Raw genomic sequence first — 20,678 nt, forward strand, 5'->3', positions numbered from 1 at the left:
TTGGCACCGGGTCTCCTTGGACCGAGGCCAAACAGCCAACGTCCAACCACTTTTTGGCTTCGGGTCTAACTGGATCGAGGCCTATACCACCATTTGGCACCGGTTTTGGGCGAACCGGGGCCTATACCCCTTTTTGGCTTCGGGTATTTGGAGAACCGAGGCCTAAAACTTGGCTGAAATTGCAAAAATGCCACCGCGCCATTATATGCTTCGGTTCCTGACCAACCGAGGCATATAAGGCGAGGTAAAATGAGAATTCTGCACTAGTGATAAATATAAAGGAGGCAAGTCTTTCATTCAAAAGTTAAAAATGTGAGTATTATTTAATATATAACCTTAAAGAGATAAGTACACAAAATCCCTATGTATTAATATTTTACTTAAATATTAAATCCAAAACAATTAACTGTACTTGAAACTATTTTTAAGAATATAAATAATAATCATAATTATGGAAATGGAATAACACATGAAAATACTTAAATACATTTAAATCAATATTAAAATAGATAATTATCCTAATTTTCTTAAAAAATATTTACGTATCCAAATATATGTTCTCATTCAATGAGATAAAATTGTTTTTGTTGATTTGTGATTTAATTTATATTTAGTTTTAATTTAAAATCAAAGCATATATATCATTTTAGTTAACTTAATTACATATTTTTATATATTAACAAATTAATTCAAAAGGTTTGCCTATATTTTAGAATAAAAAATATTAAGATAGTGCGGTACATGACGTTTATAGGGATGAAAAAACATTATTGTACATGGATGGGACTGCTTAAATATTAAGAAAGCTTGCAACTATTAATATTATATTCAATGAATTGGTGGAAATATTTATGAGGAAATAAATTTACACAAGGAATTATAGTACAACGAATGAGAGAGATAAGTACATTTACAACAAGTATTTATTTACAATATCAAATTATGATTAATATCCTAATATTTTAACTAGACCCCCTATATTTTTTAATGTAATAGTGGTTTAGGGTTGTTTCGATCAAACTCACTCGAACATTTAATTTTTATATTTTAATGTAATTTTAAATAAACTACCTATTGCTTTTTAATTTTCTTTTTTCAAGCAATTTTTAGTGTAAAATAAAGTAAAAATAAAGGTACAATTAAAGAAAAAAAAACATATCATACCGAAATTAAAAAAAAGAAAGGAAATAGAAAATTCTTTAAAAACGAGTATTATATAGAATCGGACTAAAAATATTTTAATTCACACTTTTTGAACAATTTTTTTTTTGATTGAATAATAGGAAACACATTAATTTTGTATATATTTTTTATTATAACTATTAATATGACACAACATATATAATTATTATTAATTATTGTTTTTTTTAATTGACTAATAGTTTCAAAAAGTCCAAGCTACATTCAACGTATGATGACAGAAAATTAATATAAATATTTAATGAGAATTGATTGTGAACAGTTCCATTGAATGGGTTCTGACGTTATAAGGAGCAGAGTCAAAAGTTTGAAGGAAAGATGATGATGGCTAAGAGAAATATTTGTGAGAGTGCTTTGAAAGTGGCACTTCTGTGTGTCGTTGCTTTAGGTTCTGCCCTTGCTGCAGAAAACGCCGCCTCCGAACAGTTGTGGCGTCCACCTCCTCCTTCGGCAAGAAACCACCGTGGTGGATTTTCCGGAACATTTTCTTCCGGACCCTATCGTGGCCCTCCACACTACGAGCTTTCGCCACCACCACCTCCTCATCATGGTTTCAGTTCAGGACCTTACCATGGTCCTCCGCTTTATGAGATTCCTCCACCACCCCCTCGTCGTTTGAGTTCATCTTATGGATCTTTTTCTTCAGGACCTTATCACGGTCCTCCCCTCTATGAAATTCCACCTCCTCCACCCGCTGCATGAGGTGTTATATCACTCTCATTTATCATCTTCAAACCTATTCTGATGTTGGGCTCAAATAATGTGCAATAAAAATAACTATTACTGTAAACTCATTATTTTCATAAACTTTCTTGTTGCAAGAAAGGAATCAAACACATATTCTCATTAATATCGATGTGAGCACAAGTTTATACTACTCCTCGCATTATAAAATAAGTCGTATATTCCATTAATGTTATTATAATTTATCGTAATTTTTTTTTCATCGATACACGATCGTTAATTCAATCAATCTTAAAAAAGATAATTGTGTCATTCACGATGTTTGAATTGAATTGACAAATAGTTGTGATTAAAAGAGACATTATTAAGCTTAGATAGAAGGCATTAACATATATATGTAAAGTTGGGTAGAGGAAACACTTGACAGACATTTATTTAGCTTATCCCTTAAATGTAAAATTGCATAAGTCTGATTTATTAGCTAAAAAATCAGAGAAAGAGATGAGTCAAGGAAAAGGTGCCCTCAACTTCATTTCAGTGTCCTCGATGTCAATGGCAAATCCTTTGCCATGTTGCTTCCAGTAGTCAGCCAAGGGGTTGATCATCTCAGGCTCAGGAATCTCCACCCTTGAGCTTTTCAGGCTCTCTGAGCAAATACCGTACTTCGCATCCCTCTCTTGCACCAGCTCTGCCCTCACTACACCAGGACTTGCTGCTTGTGGAGACATCATCAGCGCAGGTGCACCCATAGGAAGCCTGTCCCCTGCATTTCTAATTTTCATCAACATGCATCTTCCCATTCGATCAGTATATTTAAATTTAAAATAAATGTCTCTGAAATAAATTATGTCACTCGTTTATTAAAAAAACATTAAACTATACAGACATCAGACAAACACAGCACCTATTTCGATTCATTATTGTATGTATATAAAAGACAAATAATTTGCAATTGAATGATGCGTCATCGAAAGATGAGAGATTTTAATTAAATACTTTAAAAAAAAAACTCAAAGTATCAAATTATTTTCATGTATGCGTACCTCTGTCAGCCTGCCACGTACACCAGAATTTGCCGTAAGTTCTGGCTAGGTTTTCGAGATCCGGCTTCGCAATAAGCTCTGGAACTCTGGGGTTCACCAAGAGACCCGATTTGACCTGCACGGTCCACGGTCCAAATCATCCTTCAGAAATTTTCAACTCCAAAGAAAAAAACACATGCAAGAAAAGCAGAAGCTGGGAATAAAACCTCATAAGCATGAGAATGCCAAAGTTTCTGTTCCTCCGGTGGCATTGTTTCAAAGATATCATCAGAAACAATATACTCCACACCTATCAAACACACAACCAAAACATTAAAAAAATCAGATATCGAGTTTTGAGAGAGTTGAAACAAAAAGAGAGAGAAAAGAAGAAGAAGACCGAGAAGACGAGCATCGGATTTATCAGAATCGTAGACGGCGCATTGGATGAAATTTTGGTGGAGCCTGGAGCAGTAGTGGTGAGTCTCTATCTGGCGAGACATGTCGTGACTATAGATGGCGAAGGTACACGTGTGGTGACTAATCTGCTTTATGGGCTCCAGTGACTGTATCATCATTGCACCCTTGTCGATCATATGCTGTCCTACTCCCATCGCCTTTCCGGGAGTTGGTTCCGGACCCTTCGCCGGCGTCGGTTCCGGTGACTTGTCCGTGGAGGCCATTACCTATTGCAAGTTTAACTCAGTCTCCTCTCTAGAGCATGTGGGATGTCTTCCCATCGTGACTCGTATATATAACCCGAAGATGGAGAACGTGGGTTGAGGCTTTGGTTCCACGCGGACATGCAGCAATGGTTACGTGGCTGATTGTAGAGGTTTTGGTTCCACGCGGACATGCATCGAAGAATACGTGCCTAATAGTAGAGGTTTTGGTTCCACGTGGACATGCAGCGATGATTACGTGGCTGAGTTCAGAGAGAATCTGCTGCCAAGACATTAACTATCACAAAAATATAGTATGACACTCTAAAACTTTAATAAGTAAGTTGTTAAGTAAGCTTATTTTGTTGGGGGATTGCTTTTCCTCGCTATCATCTCGAAATTGGATTCACTAGTAGTGCAGTTTTTAAGTTAGTGGTCTGAATTCAAAAACTCTCCGCTACTTTCTTGCAGAGTTTGATTTGATACTAAGATAGAAAAATCTCGCGTATTAGATAATCTGGCGCTCAAGTCTCTTCACTTCGTCTCTTTGAGACGTAAAAGTAAGAGATATATACATTCTCTGGAAGAGACTAACTTAGGGTCAGATTTTAAATAATCTTGTTAAAGTTGATTGAGGTGATTATTCTGAATATCATATTATTGTGTAAGAAAATTACGGTAGAACTCTTAAATTTAATCCAGTAAAGGTGTGAATTTTGGAAATATAGGACAACGAGTTGGAGGAGTTTGGAAGAAATATTGAGGAACAAGCACTAAGGTGCCCACTAACAGTTAGAATGATCGTATAATTCTTCAAGCATTTCACAACAATATTTATTCCTAACTTTTATAACAGTTTTACACTATATTTGTCGTCTATATATCTCGAAAGTATCAGAAATATAAAGAGGCCATTTCTTTGGGAAGTAAATGTGTAGAATATAATTATGTTATAATGAATATCGATGATTAAGGTTAATTAAAATTTGAATTTGCATTAAATGCTTTATTTGAATATCTAGTGGTGCTAAGCTGTATTAACTATTGTTGATCGAGTGATTTTTAATTTACCAACCAAAAAAGGGAGCGTCTTTCTCATGCATATCTTATTGCTTTTGGTATAATACGAAGAAAAAGACACAGAACAGAACTACATAATTGGTCAGCCATGAGGTAAGATTGAAAGAAAGAAAAGAAGCCGTGAAAAGCAAACTAGAAATAGAAATTAATTCTTCCTAAAGGCATAGGGAAATAGTTTCAGATCACATTGGTTATGAATCTCTTAGAGACCATTCCCTTAAAATTATGAAGAAAAGAAACAAGTAGTTCTCTCTTTTTTGTTCCCCGTTACTTATTTGAATTGGCAGCAGGAACTGAAGGGCCTTGAGACCTGTACTTGTACCTCGTTGAAACTAGCAGATAGATAAAGAAGTTGATCAGGCTCACTATGGAAAGGAACAAGTAGAACAAATTTAGATGGTTTCTATTAATATTGTTCCCGGCTAACCAGCCACCACTCCTAGTGATATGTTTGGTGGCTCCATTCACACTTTTTACCAATATGGTACTAGCAAAATAACCAAGTGCCATAGAGCTCCAAAGGAAGCAGGTTGACGTAGACTTAAGACCTTTAGGTGCCTCTGAATAGAAAAACTGAAGCAGCCCCACATAAGTAAACATGTCAGCTATGCCAAATATAAAGTACTGAAAAGAGAGCCAAAATGTGCTTATAGGCAATGGCATAAGTATTGGTACAGCATCAAGCATGTTGTGGTCTCTGGCCACTCTTTTCCTTTTCACCTCTACAATTGAAGCCACAGCCATTGAAATGCAAGAGAGAACAAGACCAACTCCTATGCGCTGCAAGTGAGTAACCCCAGTAGGAACGCCCGTGATTTTTCGCATAACAGGCACAAAAATGCGGTCATAGATTGGAACAATGATGATTAGAAAACAAATTGGGATGATTGGAAGGGACGCAGGTGGGATTTGAAAATTCTTAGTGAAAGTGGTGTCCATGGTGTAGCCTTGTTGGATTGAAAAGGTTTGTAGCTGAGCTAGACAAAGGGTCATTATAATGGTGCAGCAGAATATGGGGATCATGCTAAGAATAATTTTGGCATTTTCTACTTGGGTTACCCTACAAAGTTTCCATGGGCTTGGTGGTTTCTCAGATTCCACATCATCTTTTACTTGGATGGCTGCTCTGTCTAAGAACCTGAGAAAAGGGAACTTCAGTTTAGAATCAGAATAAATTTAAATTGGAGTGATATTCCATGAAACTCATGAAACTTTAGCAGATATACACTTTATATTTGCAAAAGATCACTCTAACACTTTTACTACTAGTGAGTTATTGTGAGTAGTGAGTTGTGACCAAGTGACATGATGCAATTATGTTAGACTCAAGAGAGGAATTGAACCTGAGAATGTTTCTATGAGGTAGAAACTCTATTTTCTCAGCAGCTTCCTTGTCCTGTTTAATCTCATACAGTTCTGCTGGATCTTCAGGAAGAAGAAGATTCCTATTGCGGATCGCTGCAACGTAGACCTGGAAAATGCATGAGCAGATGTTAGAACAAACAGCTTCATCAATGCAATACTAAAGCTTCAAATTATTTAAATCATTTCAAATTCAAGTCCCTTTAACAAGCACTAGAGTTTATTTATGAAAAAATGTTGTATGAAGCACGGATTACGTGATACCTGTATGATCTGAATGATATCATTTGTTCCTTGACGAACACGGAATCTGTATAGTGGCAATCCAGCTGCAAAGATAATGACACCCAAAAGTATGACTATGGTGCCAATACCAAAGCCCCAAGCCCAGCCCCTGTGGATTTGTATCCATACGATGAAGGTTAAGCTGACAGCACCACCTATGCAAACAGCCAACAAGAGAGTGTTAAAGAAGGTGGACATTGCCCTTGCTTCTTCAGGATCCGTTTCATCAAACTGGTCTGCACCATGTGATGGCAGGGAAGCTTTCACTCCTGCACTTCCAAAAGCCAACAGGTATAGGCCAATGTACAGAAGAGCTTCTTGGCCACCACTGGGTGTTTTGCAGTGAGAAGTTATGACGTAAAGGTTGCAAGAAGGTGGCTTAAGGCTGGAATAGTGTGCTTGCGCTGTGAGCAATGCAAGTCCCTACAACCTCATCATAAATGCATATTAACAGTAATCATACATTTCTGAGTTACAAACCTATCTACAACTGTGCAAATTATTATCTATTAATTAACTTTGTGTTTCTGAATTTTGATTGCTGGTCATGGAATTTGATCAAGAATCTTGCTAGTGAGTTCAGGTTGATTTTTGGGCCTTTCACTGTTTCTCAATTGAGCAAGTTTTCATAATGGATTTTAACGTTTTGGGAAAATTCTTCCTGCACCTCATTATTATTAACTCCACTCTATCTTGATAGAAAAAAATTAAAATGCATAACGCCACCGCTGTGCCATCATCGTTACAGCGGAGGAAGGTAAGAGAGAAAACTTATTTCTCAAAAGTTTGTTTCGGAAATCTCGTTCTAAACTATTTTATATATATATATATATATATATATATATATATATATATATATATATATTTAAAAAGCTTAATTTGAAATTCTGTTCCAAATAAATTATTTTAAATGTATTTCATGAGTCCTAATAAAATTTATTTCGAAAATCTCATTCCAAAAGTTTTATTCTAAAAAAACCTATTCCAGAAATTATGTTTTGAATATTTAAAAAAAAATTGTTCTATGTAAATTTTGAAAAATAATTTAGAAATCACTTTTTCAAATGGTTGTTTTGAAAATTAGGGTGGATGCATGAAGTGCCCGCATTTAACCCACCGATTGTTGGGGCCATATGCTGGGGCCCTAACCTGACAAATTGTTGGGCCCTAACCTGACAAATTGTTGGGGCCATATGCTGCGTTTCACACCAGTGCTCGCATTTAACCCACCGATTTTTTTTTTTTTCTTCCCGCAATTAGTTATATTTTTTAACAAAAAATGAAACTTTTTCTTTTATTGAATCTTGTTTCCATCAAGTATCTTAAATAATCACAAAACTATTTCCGTTGTATATCTATTTAAGATATTTCTCCCAAACTAACTTCTATTATATAGTTTAGCACAGTATAACCTAGTTTTCATGAAAAAAAAAAAAAAAGAATCGGTGAGTAAAGCTTAAAAAGAACGATGAAAATAGCAAATATAGACTATAGGCCCATATGAAACCCAACCTTTTCATCAAATACTTCGGGAAGAGTTTTTTATATTTATATTTTCGTAAATGTTTGAAACAAGTGTATAACAATAATATGTTTGCCTAAATAATTTAAATAATTTTAGATAATATATTTTAAAATAATTATTTCAAAAATCAACAAACAACTTAATTAAAGACAAGAAGAAATTAATTTACAAGAAGGATAAAATTATTCCAGGGTAATTTTAATTTTTATTTTAATCTTCATTTTTTTAATTTAATTATTAGAAGTCAGTTATCCATTAGAATGATTAGAAATAGTAAGATGGTGAAGTAGGAGCTTACCAGAAACTCAAAGAGGCCAGAAATTAAAACAGATGTGTATCTGCCAATCCATGTGTCAGAAAGAATTGCGACCGGAATAGCGAGTATGTAACCAGTTCCCATGTAGTTGGTGAGCATGTTAGCCGAATCTGGTATACTATAATGCATGATCCCACTGAAGTACGGCACCGAGTTCACTGCCAGAGAAAATGTTCCCAAATTCTCGAAACTAATCATAGCTGCGCCCAATTTCAAATAACTTCATGTCATAATCAACTTTAACTTTACTCACTTATTAATACCACTGTTCATTACCTAATATCAGCACAGCAGCTCTCATTCCCCCGTATTTTAATTTATCAGCTCTTCTTCCTTTCCAATCCTCTTTATTTTCATCAACCATCTGCTTTTCGATACTTACAACCACTGACCTTTCCTGCATGATCAAAAATGAAAAAAAAAAGAAGAAAAGGTAACTCTAGAGCCGAAATGGCAGAGGCACGAGAACACAGAAAAAATAGGTACCATGATTATGCAGACAACTTTTACTGAGCGGTTCTGTAGAAAGAGCAGGACTGAGAAGAAGATTTACAATGGTGGTTGGGAAGATCAGTATCTCTCTCTATATATACACTCAATTCTATTAATACAAATAAAACAAAATAAAAGTTTCTTAGTGTATAGAAGATTAATGAAGAAAGACAAGGGAACACTCCTGCAGTGCTCCATCCCAAGAAAAATGAAAGTCAACAAAGAACCATATCAAATAAATGTAAAAGCATTTTTTTTTCAAAATATCATTATTTTTCGAGACAAATAGTTTTACAAATGTTAATATCTTTCAAATCCTTGTTTTGGTTATTTTAAACAATTATTAAATGTTCATATCGAAACAAAGATTGGCTTAAAGAGAATAATAGAGAAATATGTTATAAAAAAAATAAAAAGTATTTTACATATGATGATGAGGGATGACTGACAAACCTATTTATTTAGACAGAATTTGGCGTCTTTGATTGGCAGCAACATGCTTTGGTGACAAAATTCGCCGATTTTAGAAGCGGAAATTTCGAGGTTTACAGCGTACTTAACTCTCAACAAAGAATCAAAACAAAAGGGCGAGTCCTAGGTCGTTATATCCAAAGAATACTAAATAGTATCTTACCGTAGTAACTAACAATTATAACTGATAACTGGACTTGTTCACAACAAATGAGAAAAATTCTTTTAATAAAAAAACTATATGATATGAACTATACATGGAAAAATTATTATATTATTTTTCCAATATAAAAAAATTACAATTATAATATAATTTTGAGTGATAATATACGAGTGCCATGACAGATATATCATAAACATAGTTAATAATGTTATGGCGATCCCATTTATATGCTTTTCTAAAAATTTGTAATGGAAACAATTTGCAGCCTCTTTCGAATATGCTGACATATGAGTATTAGGCTATTAGCCTTTAAACATTAATTTCCACTTTGACTGCATAAGCTTACCTTTTTCAAACTAGTATTTGTAGGACAAAATTTCTCACATTGTTTAGCTAAGGAATGAAATTAGGAAGAACCAAAATAAGAGAATATAATAAGTATATATAATTTTGATAAATTAAAAAATTGTATATTTACTTGTGTATATATATGGGATGTGCAGAATAATAAATGAATTATGTAAGAAGACTTTTTTTCTTTTCTCGTTTCTTAAATTCGCAAGATAAAATGGCAGAGGAGTAATAATAGAAGATGGACCACTTCGAACACGTCCTTTAAGATGGTGTTCAGGTCTTACACAGCTGATATTGAGAATTGAATACGATAGCAAAACCTTCTAGATGAGATAAAAAGTTATCCCAAACTCGATAAGTTTCTTTTAGAGTTTTAAATAAATAACAATGAGAGAATTATCTATAAGTTTTCTGTTTCGGATATAGGGGTGAAACACTTATCTTCTACACTCAATTTATTTTTACGATTTTTTTGTGCTAATTTTTACCGTTTGATCTTTTCTTCTTTTTTTTTTCCATTCGATTTCTTTTCAAATAATCGGAGTACTTATCTATAAGGCTTCAATACTTAAGTCATTTCAAGTTCATTCAAGTAAATACAATTAATTTGTAATAAATGCGAGGTAAAAGTCACAACCAACTTACCTTGGACTCCTATTTATAATTTTTGACATGGGCATGTGATTAAAATTTTCTTAATGATGACCCAATAGCTTTCTAAACTTGATTACTATTACCTTAATTTACTTTAGTTTACTGATTTAGTTTTGGTGCAGCCGTTCGATTGGAGGGTCTTGCGTCCTGGCTGAGGTCCTCATAATTGTGTTGACAAAATTCCATTAGAATGAACGACAGAGACCATTCGGTCGTGAGCTCCCTTAAATCATTCCAAAAAAATTACCACATCAACAACCCAAGGAATCATCTGCCTGTAACGGACAGTCTTCGACCACTTATTCTTGGACCACCTGACCGATTGTCTGGCCGGAGATATCGATAAATCATACAGTACATTTTCCAATAGAAAAACAAACAGAATATTTTTAACAAAATTAAAATGTTCAGAAAGTAAAAAAAAAGTTACAATTATGAACCATAAAGTAGAAGTATATCCAAAATTTATTTTGATCAGAATTGAGAAAGTTAAATACCTAAAAGACTTGTAAACTTTCTATTTTAAGATTTTAAGTTCAACATGATATTATTGGGTACAATCAATTGAGACAAGTAGAGAAAGCACATATTACTTAATTCGAAATTGGTGGAAGAAGTTCAAAGGAGTTTATAACTGGGATTGTGTAATTCAAAACCCTCCGTATTTGTAATTATTTAATTCGAAATTGGTGGAAGAAGTTCAAAGGAGTTTATAACTGGGATTGTGTAATTCAAAACCCTCCGTATTTGTAATTATTTAATTCGAAATTGGTGGAAGAAGTTCAAAGGAGTTTATAACTGGGATTGTGTAATTCAAAACCCTCCGTATTTGTAATTATGTACTGTAATATGATTTTGTTTTAAAAAGTTTGGGAGTGTATGGAGAAAATTTGGTGGTACATGAAGAAAGAGTCACATTTAGTCTCGTTTCTTTTATTTTGGGTCGTGTGTCCTCCATGGAATTAAAAAAAAAAAAAAACTAGTTACATCAAAGGAATCAGTTTTCTTCTTTTTCTCTATGTATAAGCAGAAATAATTAATTGAAAAATAAATAAATAAAAGTTAATTTAAATTAAAATGATTTTAGTATTCCGTATGATAACTTTAAACAGCGTATTAAATTGTTAAAATTTTTTATTTTGAAATTTTAAAGGATTGTTGTATTACATTTTGTCTAGAGCTGTCAAGATGAGTTGAAACCTACGAGTCAACCAGGCTCACCACGGGTTCAGGTCGGGTTGGGTTGAATTTTTTTTTACAATTTTCAATACGGGTTGATTTTTGACCCGGCTCATCGGGATTGAACCCGTGGTGAGCCGGGTTGGCTCACCAACCCGCAGATAAAATGGTCGCACAAGTGTTTTTATTAAGTTGGACTTACATTTAAGTCATGTTAGGTTATTTTTATCCAATACATAAATAAATTGTATTCTTTTATTTTGGTTTGTATTTGGATTGTATTAAAGTTTATTTAGATTTTAATTAGAATTACAATTTAGTTTTGACTGAAAAAAAAATAAAAAAATAAAATTTTTTTTAATTAAGTGAAACCGTGAGCCAACCCATTTAACCCGTCAACCCGTGGTGAGCCGGACCGGGTTCAAATTTTTTTGACTCGCTACAAAGTAAGCCGGGTTGAGTTAGCTCACTAAATCATCAACCCATAATGGATTGAGTCAGGTTGAACTGAATTATCCGTTTTGACAACTCCAATTTTGTCTTTATTTTTTTTACTTAATAATATCTGTTTTAAATGGGGAAATAGTTATTTATAACTGAAGAAAAAGTTGTACTTATTTAAAACTGGTTAGTTAATGATATCTTAGTAATTGAAATTATAAAAAAGTATGTCAGAACATAAATATATTTCTGTAGTTTAAAAATCCAATTCTAAAAGCAAATAAATTATTTAAAAAAACGCTAGTTGTAGGAAGGAAAGCTAAGGGAAGGGACTACACCTTAAAATGTTTGATGTGTATGGCTATTGTTTATATTTGGAAATTTAAAGCTTGTAACAGTAAATTAAATTTTCTTTTCCACTCCTTATAAATTAAAAAATAAGTTATTTTTCCATCCTCCCTGTTTAAATAAAAGACAATGACTAATCAAATTTCATTTTCTTTCTTTTTCTTCTGATCATCAAAGTTTTGGTATAATTCTAAAATATGATAGTTTGACTGGGACTCGATCTATTTAACATCTGTCACGAAATAATTGATTTCATCTTGCTATTAGTATATTTTGATTTAGCATTAAATTAGAGCCGAGTCAAAAGTTGTATTAGAATTATTTTTCTTAATATCTTTGATGACATAACTTTCTTGTCTAGAGTATTTATAAGAATACCTAATTTTTATTTTTATGAGCACATTACCTAAAATTCAGAGTAGTGGTATAAAATAAGTTTATTTGTAAATATCTCGTTTGCACTTTTCTAAATTTTGTGATCATTTAATATTATTTATCACATTTAGATTTTTTTTCTAATTTAAAATTAAAAGTTAGATATTGACGAATGACTTTTTCTTTTTTTGGTTTTAATTAAGTAGCCAATCAAATGAATCCCTTCGGAGAGAAGGAGTCAGATGGGGTCAACTCAGTAGCATTAGGGAATCCGGGAATCTGAGTTCTCTTTTCCAACAGCTAATCTATTGAAAACTTTATATTCTCTGTCTTTTATTTTTAACCCACACACCATGTATTTCCATACCTAATATATTCACATCTTCAAATTTAATTTAATTAATTTTAACTGAAGCACTTAACCAATGACCCGTCTTCATTCCCCTACCGTTTTTACGGTCGAATCACTATTAAGGATTTGTTTGAACCCAAGGATAATTTTGAAATGGTGAAAAAGAAAAGAAAAGAAACAAAAGTAGAAAATGAGGTTGTCTGAGTTTAGAAAGAATATGAAAGAAATAATAATATTTTATTTTATTAAAATATCAAAATCTAAATTAGTTTATTTTATTTATTATTTTATTATTTATTCTATTATGATATAGAACATATATTAATAAAATATTAATAATTAATAAACAAACTGTAAATGTGTCTCTAGTACTACTTTACATAGATGTGTTTTGTTGTGTTTATCTCCAGATTAGTTCAAAAACCCAATAGAAACGAATCATAATCAATTCAGAATACAAAATGTAAAAGTTTGTAATGGATTTAGTTAAAATAAATCTTTATTATTAGAATGAAAGTTATAATGAATAATTCGAATATAATTCCTATTACATAAAAAGCATAACAACATAAAAAGCTGAAGAGTATGATTTCATCGAGACTTCATCAATTGATATCCCCTCCGATGTAATTGATGTAACAGAAAAAAATGACTATACATGAATATACTTATAAAATAAATTTTACAATGAAGGTAAAGAATAAATTTTTTGAAAATGTAAATTAAAGTCCAATGAATTTTAAATTAAAATAAAAAGTTATTATAACAACTTTCACAAAAAAAAAAATATTTTTTAGAATAAAAATAGATTAAAATAAATCGTCAGCATTTAAATAAATTATTTTTGTTTTTTTAATATAGAAATATATGTGAAAAAAAAATTATATTAATTATTTTAATGTTTTTATTTTAGTTAGTAATTTTGTTAGGATATGATAAAATATGTTTAATCACTATTTATATTTATATATTTAATTATTTATTACGTTAGAATAAAAAAAATGTTTTATAAAATGTCATTTAACTCTAATCCATTAACTTTCTTATTTAATTGATTATATGATTCCTATTTATAAGTAAAAATTAATAAAATATTTATAAAAAATTATCAGGTTCCAACTTTCTTAATGTGTTTTCTTTCCGGACACCTTCCTTAAGTACGGAAAAAGTGTTTCTAAAAACACAATTTTTTCATTTTTATGCCTTTAAATAGAATGAGTGTCTCACTTCTCATTCATCAACCACTCTGCATTCCCCCTGTTCTCTTCAATTCCCCTGCTCGTCCCTCTGAAATTGAAAATAAACTCTTCCATGGCAACCAGAAAAGTCAAAGCCATAGGCATTGACTTGGGAACCACCTATAGCTGCGTGGCAGTGTGGCAACACAACCGTGTCGAGGTGATTCCCAACGACCAAGGCAACCGCACCACCCCTTCCTATGTTGCCTTCAACGACACTCAAAGGTTGTTGGGTGATGCTGCCATGAACCAGCGTTGCCTGAATCCGCAAAACACTGTCTTCGACGCCAAACGTTTGATTGGACGCAGATTCTCCGACCAGTCCGTTAAGCAAGACATGAAGCTCTGGCCCTTCAAGGTTGTCCCTGGCAGCAGGGATAAGCCCATGATTTCTGTCACGTACAGGGATGAAGAGAAGCGCCTTGCAGCAGAAGAGATATCTTCCATGGTACTATTTAAGATGAAGGAGGTTGCTGAAGCCTATCTGGGTCACGCGGTGAATGATGCGGTGATCACTGTCCCTGCTTACTTCAGCAACGCGCAGAGACAAGCCACTAAGGATGCTGGGAAAATCGCTGGTTTGAACGTGTTGAGGATCATCAACGAGCCAACCGCAGCAGCTATTGCTTACGGGTTAGACAAGAAAGGATGGAGAGAGGGAGAGCAGAACGTGCTTGTGTTTGATCTCGGCGGTGGTACTTTTGACGTTTCATTGGTGACAATTGATGAAGGTATGTTTAAGGTTAAGGCCACAGTGGGAGATACTCATTTGGGTGGTGTTGATTTTGATACCAATTTGGTGAACTATCTTGTGAGCATCTTCAAGAGAAGGTACAAGAAGGATATTGCTGAAAACCCCAAATCTCTTGGAAGGTTGAGGTTAGCGTGCGAGAAGGCCAAGAGGATACTCTCTTCGAGCTCTCAAACAACGATAGAGCTTGATTCTTTATGTGGAGGAATTGATCTACATGCAATTCTAACAAGGGCGCTGTTCGAGGAATTGAACAAGGAGCTGTTTATGAAGTGTATGGAGACAGTGGAGAAGTGCCTCGTTGAGGCAAGGGTTGACAAAAGCAAAGTCCATGAGTTAGTTCTTGTAGGTGGGTCTACTAGAATTCCAAAAGTACAACAACTTCTGAAGGACATGTTCAGCGTAAATGGAAAAGCTAAAGAGCTTTGCAAAAGCATTAACCCTGATGAGGCTGTGGCGTACGGTGCGGCGGTTCAGGCCGCGATTTTGGGAGGCGAAGGGGACAAGAAGATTGAGGACTTGTTGTTGCTGGATGTGATGCCTCTTAGTATTGGAATTGAAACCGGTGGTGGTGACATGTCGGTGTTGATTCCGAAGAACACCATGATCCCCACCAAGAAAGAGAGCGTTTTCTCCACGTTTTCTGATAATCAAACGAGCGTTTTGATTAAAGTTTACGAGGGGGAGGAAGCTAAGACAGAGGATAACTTTCTTCTTGGGAAGTTTGAGCTATCTGGGTTCGCTCCATCGCCAAGGGGGGGTCCACAGATAAATGTTGGGTTTGACGTGGATGTTGATGGCATTGTGGAGGTCACTGCTAAGGATAGGAGCACGGGTTTGAAGAAAAAGATCACGATCAGCAACAAGCATGGGAGGTTGAGTTCCGAAGAGATGAGGAGGATGGTGAGAGATGCAGAGAGGTATAAGGCAGAGGATGAGGAAGCGAAGAAGAAAGTGAGGGCCAAAAACTTGCTGGAGAATTATGCTTTTGAAATGAGGGATCGAGTGAAGAATCTGGAGAAGGTGGTGGAGGCGACCATAGAATGGCTTGACACAAACCAATTGGCTGAAGCCGATGAGTTTGAGTACAAGATGCAGGAGCTGGAAGAAAGGGTTCTGAAGTTTATGTAATGGTTCTTCATGGTGGAACAATTTTACTATTGATCGAGTCCGAAGCAATGTAAAATAGTTCTAGCTTTGTTAACTCGATCTAGCGGTTTGTCTTAACATCTAGTTTATGCGTTTGGTCTAAAATGTGAAAGTTGTTAGTAAATTTGTATGGATGAAATGAATGGAATGTTATGTTTGTTAATTATTGACCTTTTGCGATGGTTCTTATGGAATGCATTCCTCGTAATCCATAATTCATAATCCATTGTTTCACTTTTTTCACAAGAATTCGTGGTTATGGCATGTGATGTTGCTAAGACGAGGCCAGGAACTATTTTTCCTTATATAACATGATTTCGTTTGCAGTTAGGAAAATTGAAGAGTAATTATATAGTTTTATACTCCAAACCTAGTTATAAATCCCGAACCGTGGTAGATCAATTCAGATTGATGTTAAGATAAAAATACATTCCATTTGGATTGATTTCATTTGACCTTACTTATAAAGTTGCATGGGTCAATTTTTATTTGAGATTCATATATTAATATTTTACTATGATAAAAAATTTAGTAAGTTAGATTTGTGAAATTAGGCTGTATATATGATATAATTTTACTCTTTTAATATATAATGGTCTAGTGCATCAATCAATTATCCAATAATAATCACTGACCAATTAACCTAGTTTCTCAGCTGATCCGTGCTCCAAAGCGTAGTTAGTAACACTCATGAGTCAGTTTGTGTAAAAGGAGAATAAAATAATTTAGATAGAGAGAGAAACAGAGTGAGCTGTGGAAAATAGGACTTTAAAAATTATTTTATTACTTCGAATAGGAAAACCTAACGTTCCAGTTAAGTTAATAGAAAATCTATAACATCCTCCCGTGGCTCTTCTTGATGTCTTGATGTCTAATAGGGATGTGTATGATCGAATACGTACATGTTTGGATTAAAGTAAAAGCTCATATCGATGATCGAAAAATAAAGTGGTTCTTTTAAAACATTTTTTTTTTCAGTGATGTAAAAACAAAACAAAAACAGAAGTCCTTTTCTTGAAAAATAATAAGAAGCCACAGGACCAAAAGGTAGAGGAAAAAAACAAAGGTGAATTGAATCATTGAAATTTTGTGGTTGTACATCCAATCAATCAATGAAATATTGACTCCTTAGCTAAGAAGTAGACAAAGTGGAAAAGGAACCTAAATTTCTAACCTCTTTTCAGTTGTAATACTAGTAGACTCGTACTTCACTAGTTGTATTTTTAGCGAGGACTTTTACGTGGAATTCGGAAAAACAATTTTCACACAAAAACTGGAAAAATTTGTAAAGGACAAAAAAACCAAGATAAATTATGGTTTTTATTAATTTTAGAAGAAAAATAAAAGCAAGATATCTTCTAGGAATATTATTAAAAGCCAGATATCTTCTAGGAATATTATTAAAAAAAATCCAACATTATTATGAAATATCTTTTTCGTTTTACTATTTTAGTTTAAAATTCGATAAATTTTAGTATCAACAATATCAAACAAATATTTTATGTTAATGAAAAATAGTGGAGAAAGACATTTTGTTGCTTAAAATTATTATTTTTTAATTAATATAAAATGTGTATATGTACTTCTTGTGTTTGTTCAAACTATTTATCAAGATTATGAAGTGGGTTTTGGAAAAACTATTTATCAAGTTGGTATATTATAAATTAGTAGTCAACCATGCAAATTTGCCCCATAATTTACTCCTCCAATTCAAAATTGTTACCCAAAAATTTTAATCATAGATATGAATTAACAATTAAATCTTTCATAGATAAGCCTTTACCTCTGATTCTAAAAGGGACTTATTGGGAAACCTCCTTCTCTTTACCAATCCAATCTATCATCGCCTTTGCCACAATTTTCTTGAAGCTGCTTTCCAAGCAGGTTCCCCAAATTCTGAAATCAAGGGTTTCTGAAATTCAACTATCACATTCTTATACCTATATCTGTACACTTGCTGTTCAATAAATCTCTTTTCTGTGTTTACCTACTCTCTTCTCTCAACTGCTAAGCTTTGCCATGGCTACCAAAAAAGTCACACCCATTGGCATTGACTTGGGCACAACCTATAGCTGCGTAGCAGTGTGGCAAGACAGCCGTGTCCAAGTCATTTCCAACGACCAAGGCAACCGCACTACCCCTTCCTACGTTGCCTTCACCGACACTCAGAGGTTGTTGGGCGATGATGCCATGAATCAGCGATTCAAGAACCCTCACAACACTGTCTTCGACGCCAAACGTTTGATCGGTCGCAGATTTTCCGATGTTTCTGTTCAGCAAGACATGAAGCTGTGGCCCTTCAAGGTTGTCCCTGGGACCAGAGACAAACCAATGATCGCGGTCACCTACAAAGGCGAAGAGAAGCACCTTGCAGCTGAAGAGATATCTTCCATGGTGCTGTTTAAGATGAAGGAGGTCGCGGAATCCTATTTGGGTCACGCAGTAAGGGATGCAGTTGTCACTGTCCCTGCTTACTTCAGCAACGCGCAGAGACAAGCCACAAAGGATGCTGGGAAAATCGCTGGTTTGAATGTGTTGAGGATCATCAACGAGCCAACAGCAGCAGCTATTGCTTATGGGTTGGACAGGAAAGGATTCAGACAGGGTGATCAGAACGTCCTTGTGTTTGATCTCGGTGGTGGCACATTTGATGTCTCCTTGGTGACAATTGATGAAGGGATGTTTAAGGTTAAGGCAACGGTGGGAGATACTCATTTGGGTGGTGTGGATTTTGATAATAAATTGGTTAACCATCTCGTGAATGTTTTTAGAGAGAAATACAAGAAGGATATTAGCGGAAACGCGAAATCTATGCTAAGATTAAGGTCAGCGTGCGAGAAAGCTAAGAGGATTCTGTCTTCGACTTCCCAGACGATGATAGAGCTTGATTCTTTATATGAAGGGATTGATCTGTATGCCTCTGTTACGAGGGCCTTGTTCGAGGAACTGAACAAAGACTTGTTCATTAAGTGTAAGGAGACAGTGGAGAAGTGCCTGGTTGAGGCCAAGGTTGACAAGAGCCAAGTTCATGAGATCGTTCTTGTGGGTGGGTCCACTAGAATTCCAAAGGTACAGCAACTTCTGAAGGAAATGTCCAGCGTCAACGGTAATATCAAAGAGCTTTGCAAAAGCATCAACCCTGACGAGGCCGTGGCGTACGGTGCTGCAGTTCAGGCAGCAATTTTGAGCGGTGAAGGAGATAAAAAGGTGGAGGAATTGTTGTTATTGGACGTGATGCCAATTAGTCTCGGAATTGAGGGTGCCGGTGGTGCCATGTCAGTGTTGATCCCCAAGAACACTATGATCCCCACCAAGAAGGAGAAGGTTTGTTCGACCTTCTACGACAATCAGACAAGCGTCACGGTCAAATTGTTCGAGGGAGAACGAGTCAAGGCAAAAGACAACGTCTTTCTCGGGCAGTTTGTCCTCTATGGGTTCGAGCCATCGCTAAAGGGAGTTCCACAGATCAACGTTATCTTTGACGTGGACGCAGATGGCATTGTGGAGGTGACGGCGGAAGATAAAGCGACGGGGCTAAAGAAGAAGATAGCGATCAATAACAAGCAGGGAAGGTTGAACCCGGAAGAGATCAGAAAAATGGTGAGGGATTCAATGAAGTATAGGGCAGAGGATGAGGTGGGGAAGAGGAAGGTGAAGGCAAAGAACGCACTTGAGAATTTCGCTTATGAAATGAGGGAGAGAGCGAGAAGGATAGAAGAGGCGGTGGAAGAAACCATAGAGTGGCTAGAGAACAACCAATTAGCAGAGATAGAGGAGATTGAGTACAAGAAGCGGGAGTTAGGAAGTTATCTAAAAGATTATCCAAATCCGAATAATACCTCAAACTCTGAGGTTAAGGTTCCTATATGGTGCACGTGGAGATGTCCACCCAGTGGGTGGGTTTGTCTGAACACGGATGGGTCAGTGTTTGAGAACCATCGAACAGGGTGTAGCAGAGGTGCGTGTGGGGGTCTAGTTCGAGACTCCGCAGGATGTTTTCTTGGTGGTTTCAGTGTTAATTTGGGGCCCACATCGGTGACATTAGCGGAGTTGTGGGGGGTTGTTCACGGTCTGAAGTTGGCGTGGGATCTTGGTTGTAAGAAGGTGAAGGTTGACATTGATTCGAGCCATGCTCTTGGTCTGGTTAGGCACTGTCCAGTGGGCAACGACCCAGCGTTTGCGGTGGTTCAAGAGATCAATGAGCTTGTTCGGAAGGATTGGTTGGTGGAGTTCTCGCACGTGTTTAGAGAATCTAATCGTGCGGCCGATCGCTTGGCTCACTTGGGACACTCCCACTCTTTCGAATCGGGTGGGAAGCGATTTTCGGACCCTCCATCTGCCATTGTTGAGTTTCTTCGAGATGACTTGGCAGGTCTTGCAAAGCAACGTGGCGTTCCCTAGTGCTGTTTATATGTATTGGTCATCCATGGTTATAAGTTTCTTTTTTTTTTCTTTTCTTCTTTTATGATGCGGCCCACTGTGATTGTAATCATTTGTACATTAACAATCAATTAAGTATACATATAGGGAAAATGATATGTTAACAAAGTTTTTCTTACAAATTTTTTGACAAAC

At 35.2% G+C, this 20,678-nt stretch overlaps 4 protein-coding genes across 5 annotated transcripts; 2 read left to right on the plus strand and 2 right to left on the minus strand.

Annotated features, from left to right (window-relative positions):
- Positions 1-2,292: 2,292 nt before the first annotated feature.
- On the minus strand, positions 2,293-3,642 carry LOC114187200 (oil body-associated protein 2B-like). Its single transcript, XM_028075378.2, has 4 exons — positions 3,307-3,642; positions 3,134-3,216; positions 2,928-3,042; positions 2,293-2,647 (listed from the first exon to the last, which is right to left on the minus strand). Exons 1-4 carry the CDS (start codon positions 3,587-3,589, stop codon positions 2,391-2,393), a joined length of 738 nt encoding a protein of 245 aa, XP_027931179.1. The 5' UTR covers positions 3,590-3,642; the 3' UTR covers positions 2,293-2,390.
- Positions 3,643-4,719: 1,077 nt separating this feature from the next.
- Positions 4,720-8,779, minus strand: LOC114187566 (protein NRT1/ PTR FAMILY 4.6-like). 2 transcript variants are annotated; one of them, XM_028075841.2, is made up of 6 exons: positions 8,623-8,779; positions 8,413-8,533; positions 8,119-8,336; positions 6,275-6,718; positions 5,992-6,119; positions 4,720-5,786 (listed from the first exon to the last, which is right to left on the minus strand). In XM_028075841.2, exons 1-6 carry the CDS (start codon positions 8,623-8,625, stop codon positions 4,916-4,918), a joined length of 1,785 nt encoding a protein of 594 aa, XP_027931642.1. In that variant the 5' UTR covers positions 8,626-8,779; the 3' UTR covers positions 4,720-4,915. The 2 variants fall into 2 exon arrangements, with proteins under 2 accessions (XP_027931642.1, XP_085530962.1); XM_085674836.1 differs by lacking the exon at positions 8,623-8,779 and having other exon boundaries at positions 8,413-8,539.
- Positions 8,780-14,186: 5,407 nt separating this feature from the next.
- On the plus strand, positions 14,187-16,266 carry LOC114187591 (heat shock 70 kDa protein-like). Its single transcript, XM_028075869.2, has one exon. It carries the CDS (start codon positions 14,277-14,279, stop codon positions 16,083-16,085), a length of 1,809 nt encoding a protein of 602 aa, XP_027931670.1. The 5' UTR covers positions 14,187-14,276; the 3' UTR covers positions 16,086-16,266.
- Positions 16,267-17,809: 1,543 nt separating this feature from the next.
- On the plus strand, positions 17,810-20,651 carry LOC114187590 (heat shock 70 kDa protein-like). Its single transcript, XM_028075868.2, has one exon. The coding sequence runs from the start codon at positions 18,123-18,125 to the stop codon at positions 20,502-20,504; it is 2,382 nt and encodes a 793-aa protein (XP_027931669.1). The 5' UTR covers positions 17,810-18,122; the 3' UTR covers positions 20,505-20,651.
- Positions 20,652-20,678: the final 27 nt, after the last annotated feature.

This window comes from Vigna unguiculata, chromosome 6 (genome assembly GCF_037176805.1).
Source record: "Vigna unguiculata cultivar grain cowpea cultivar isolate G323 ecotype 2 chromosome 6, ASM3717680v1, whole genome shotgun sequence".
Lineage (NCBI taxonomy): Eukaryota > Viridiplantae > Streptophyta > Magnoliopsida > Fabales > Fabaceae > Vigna > Vigna unguiculata.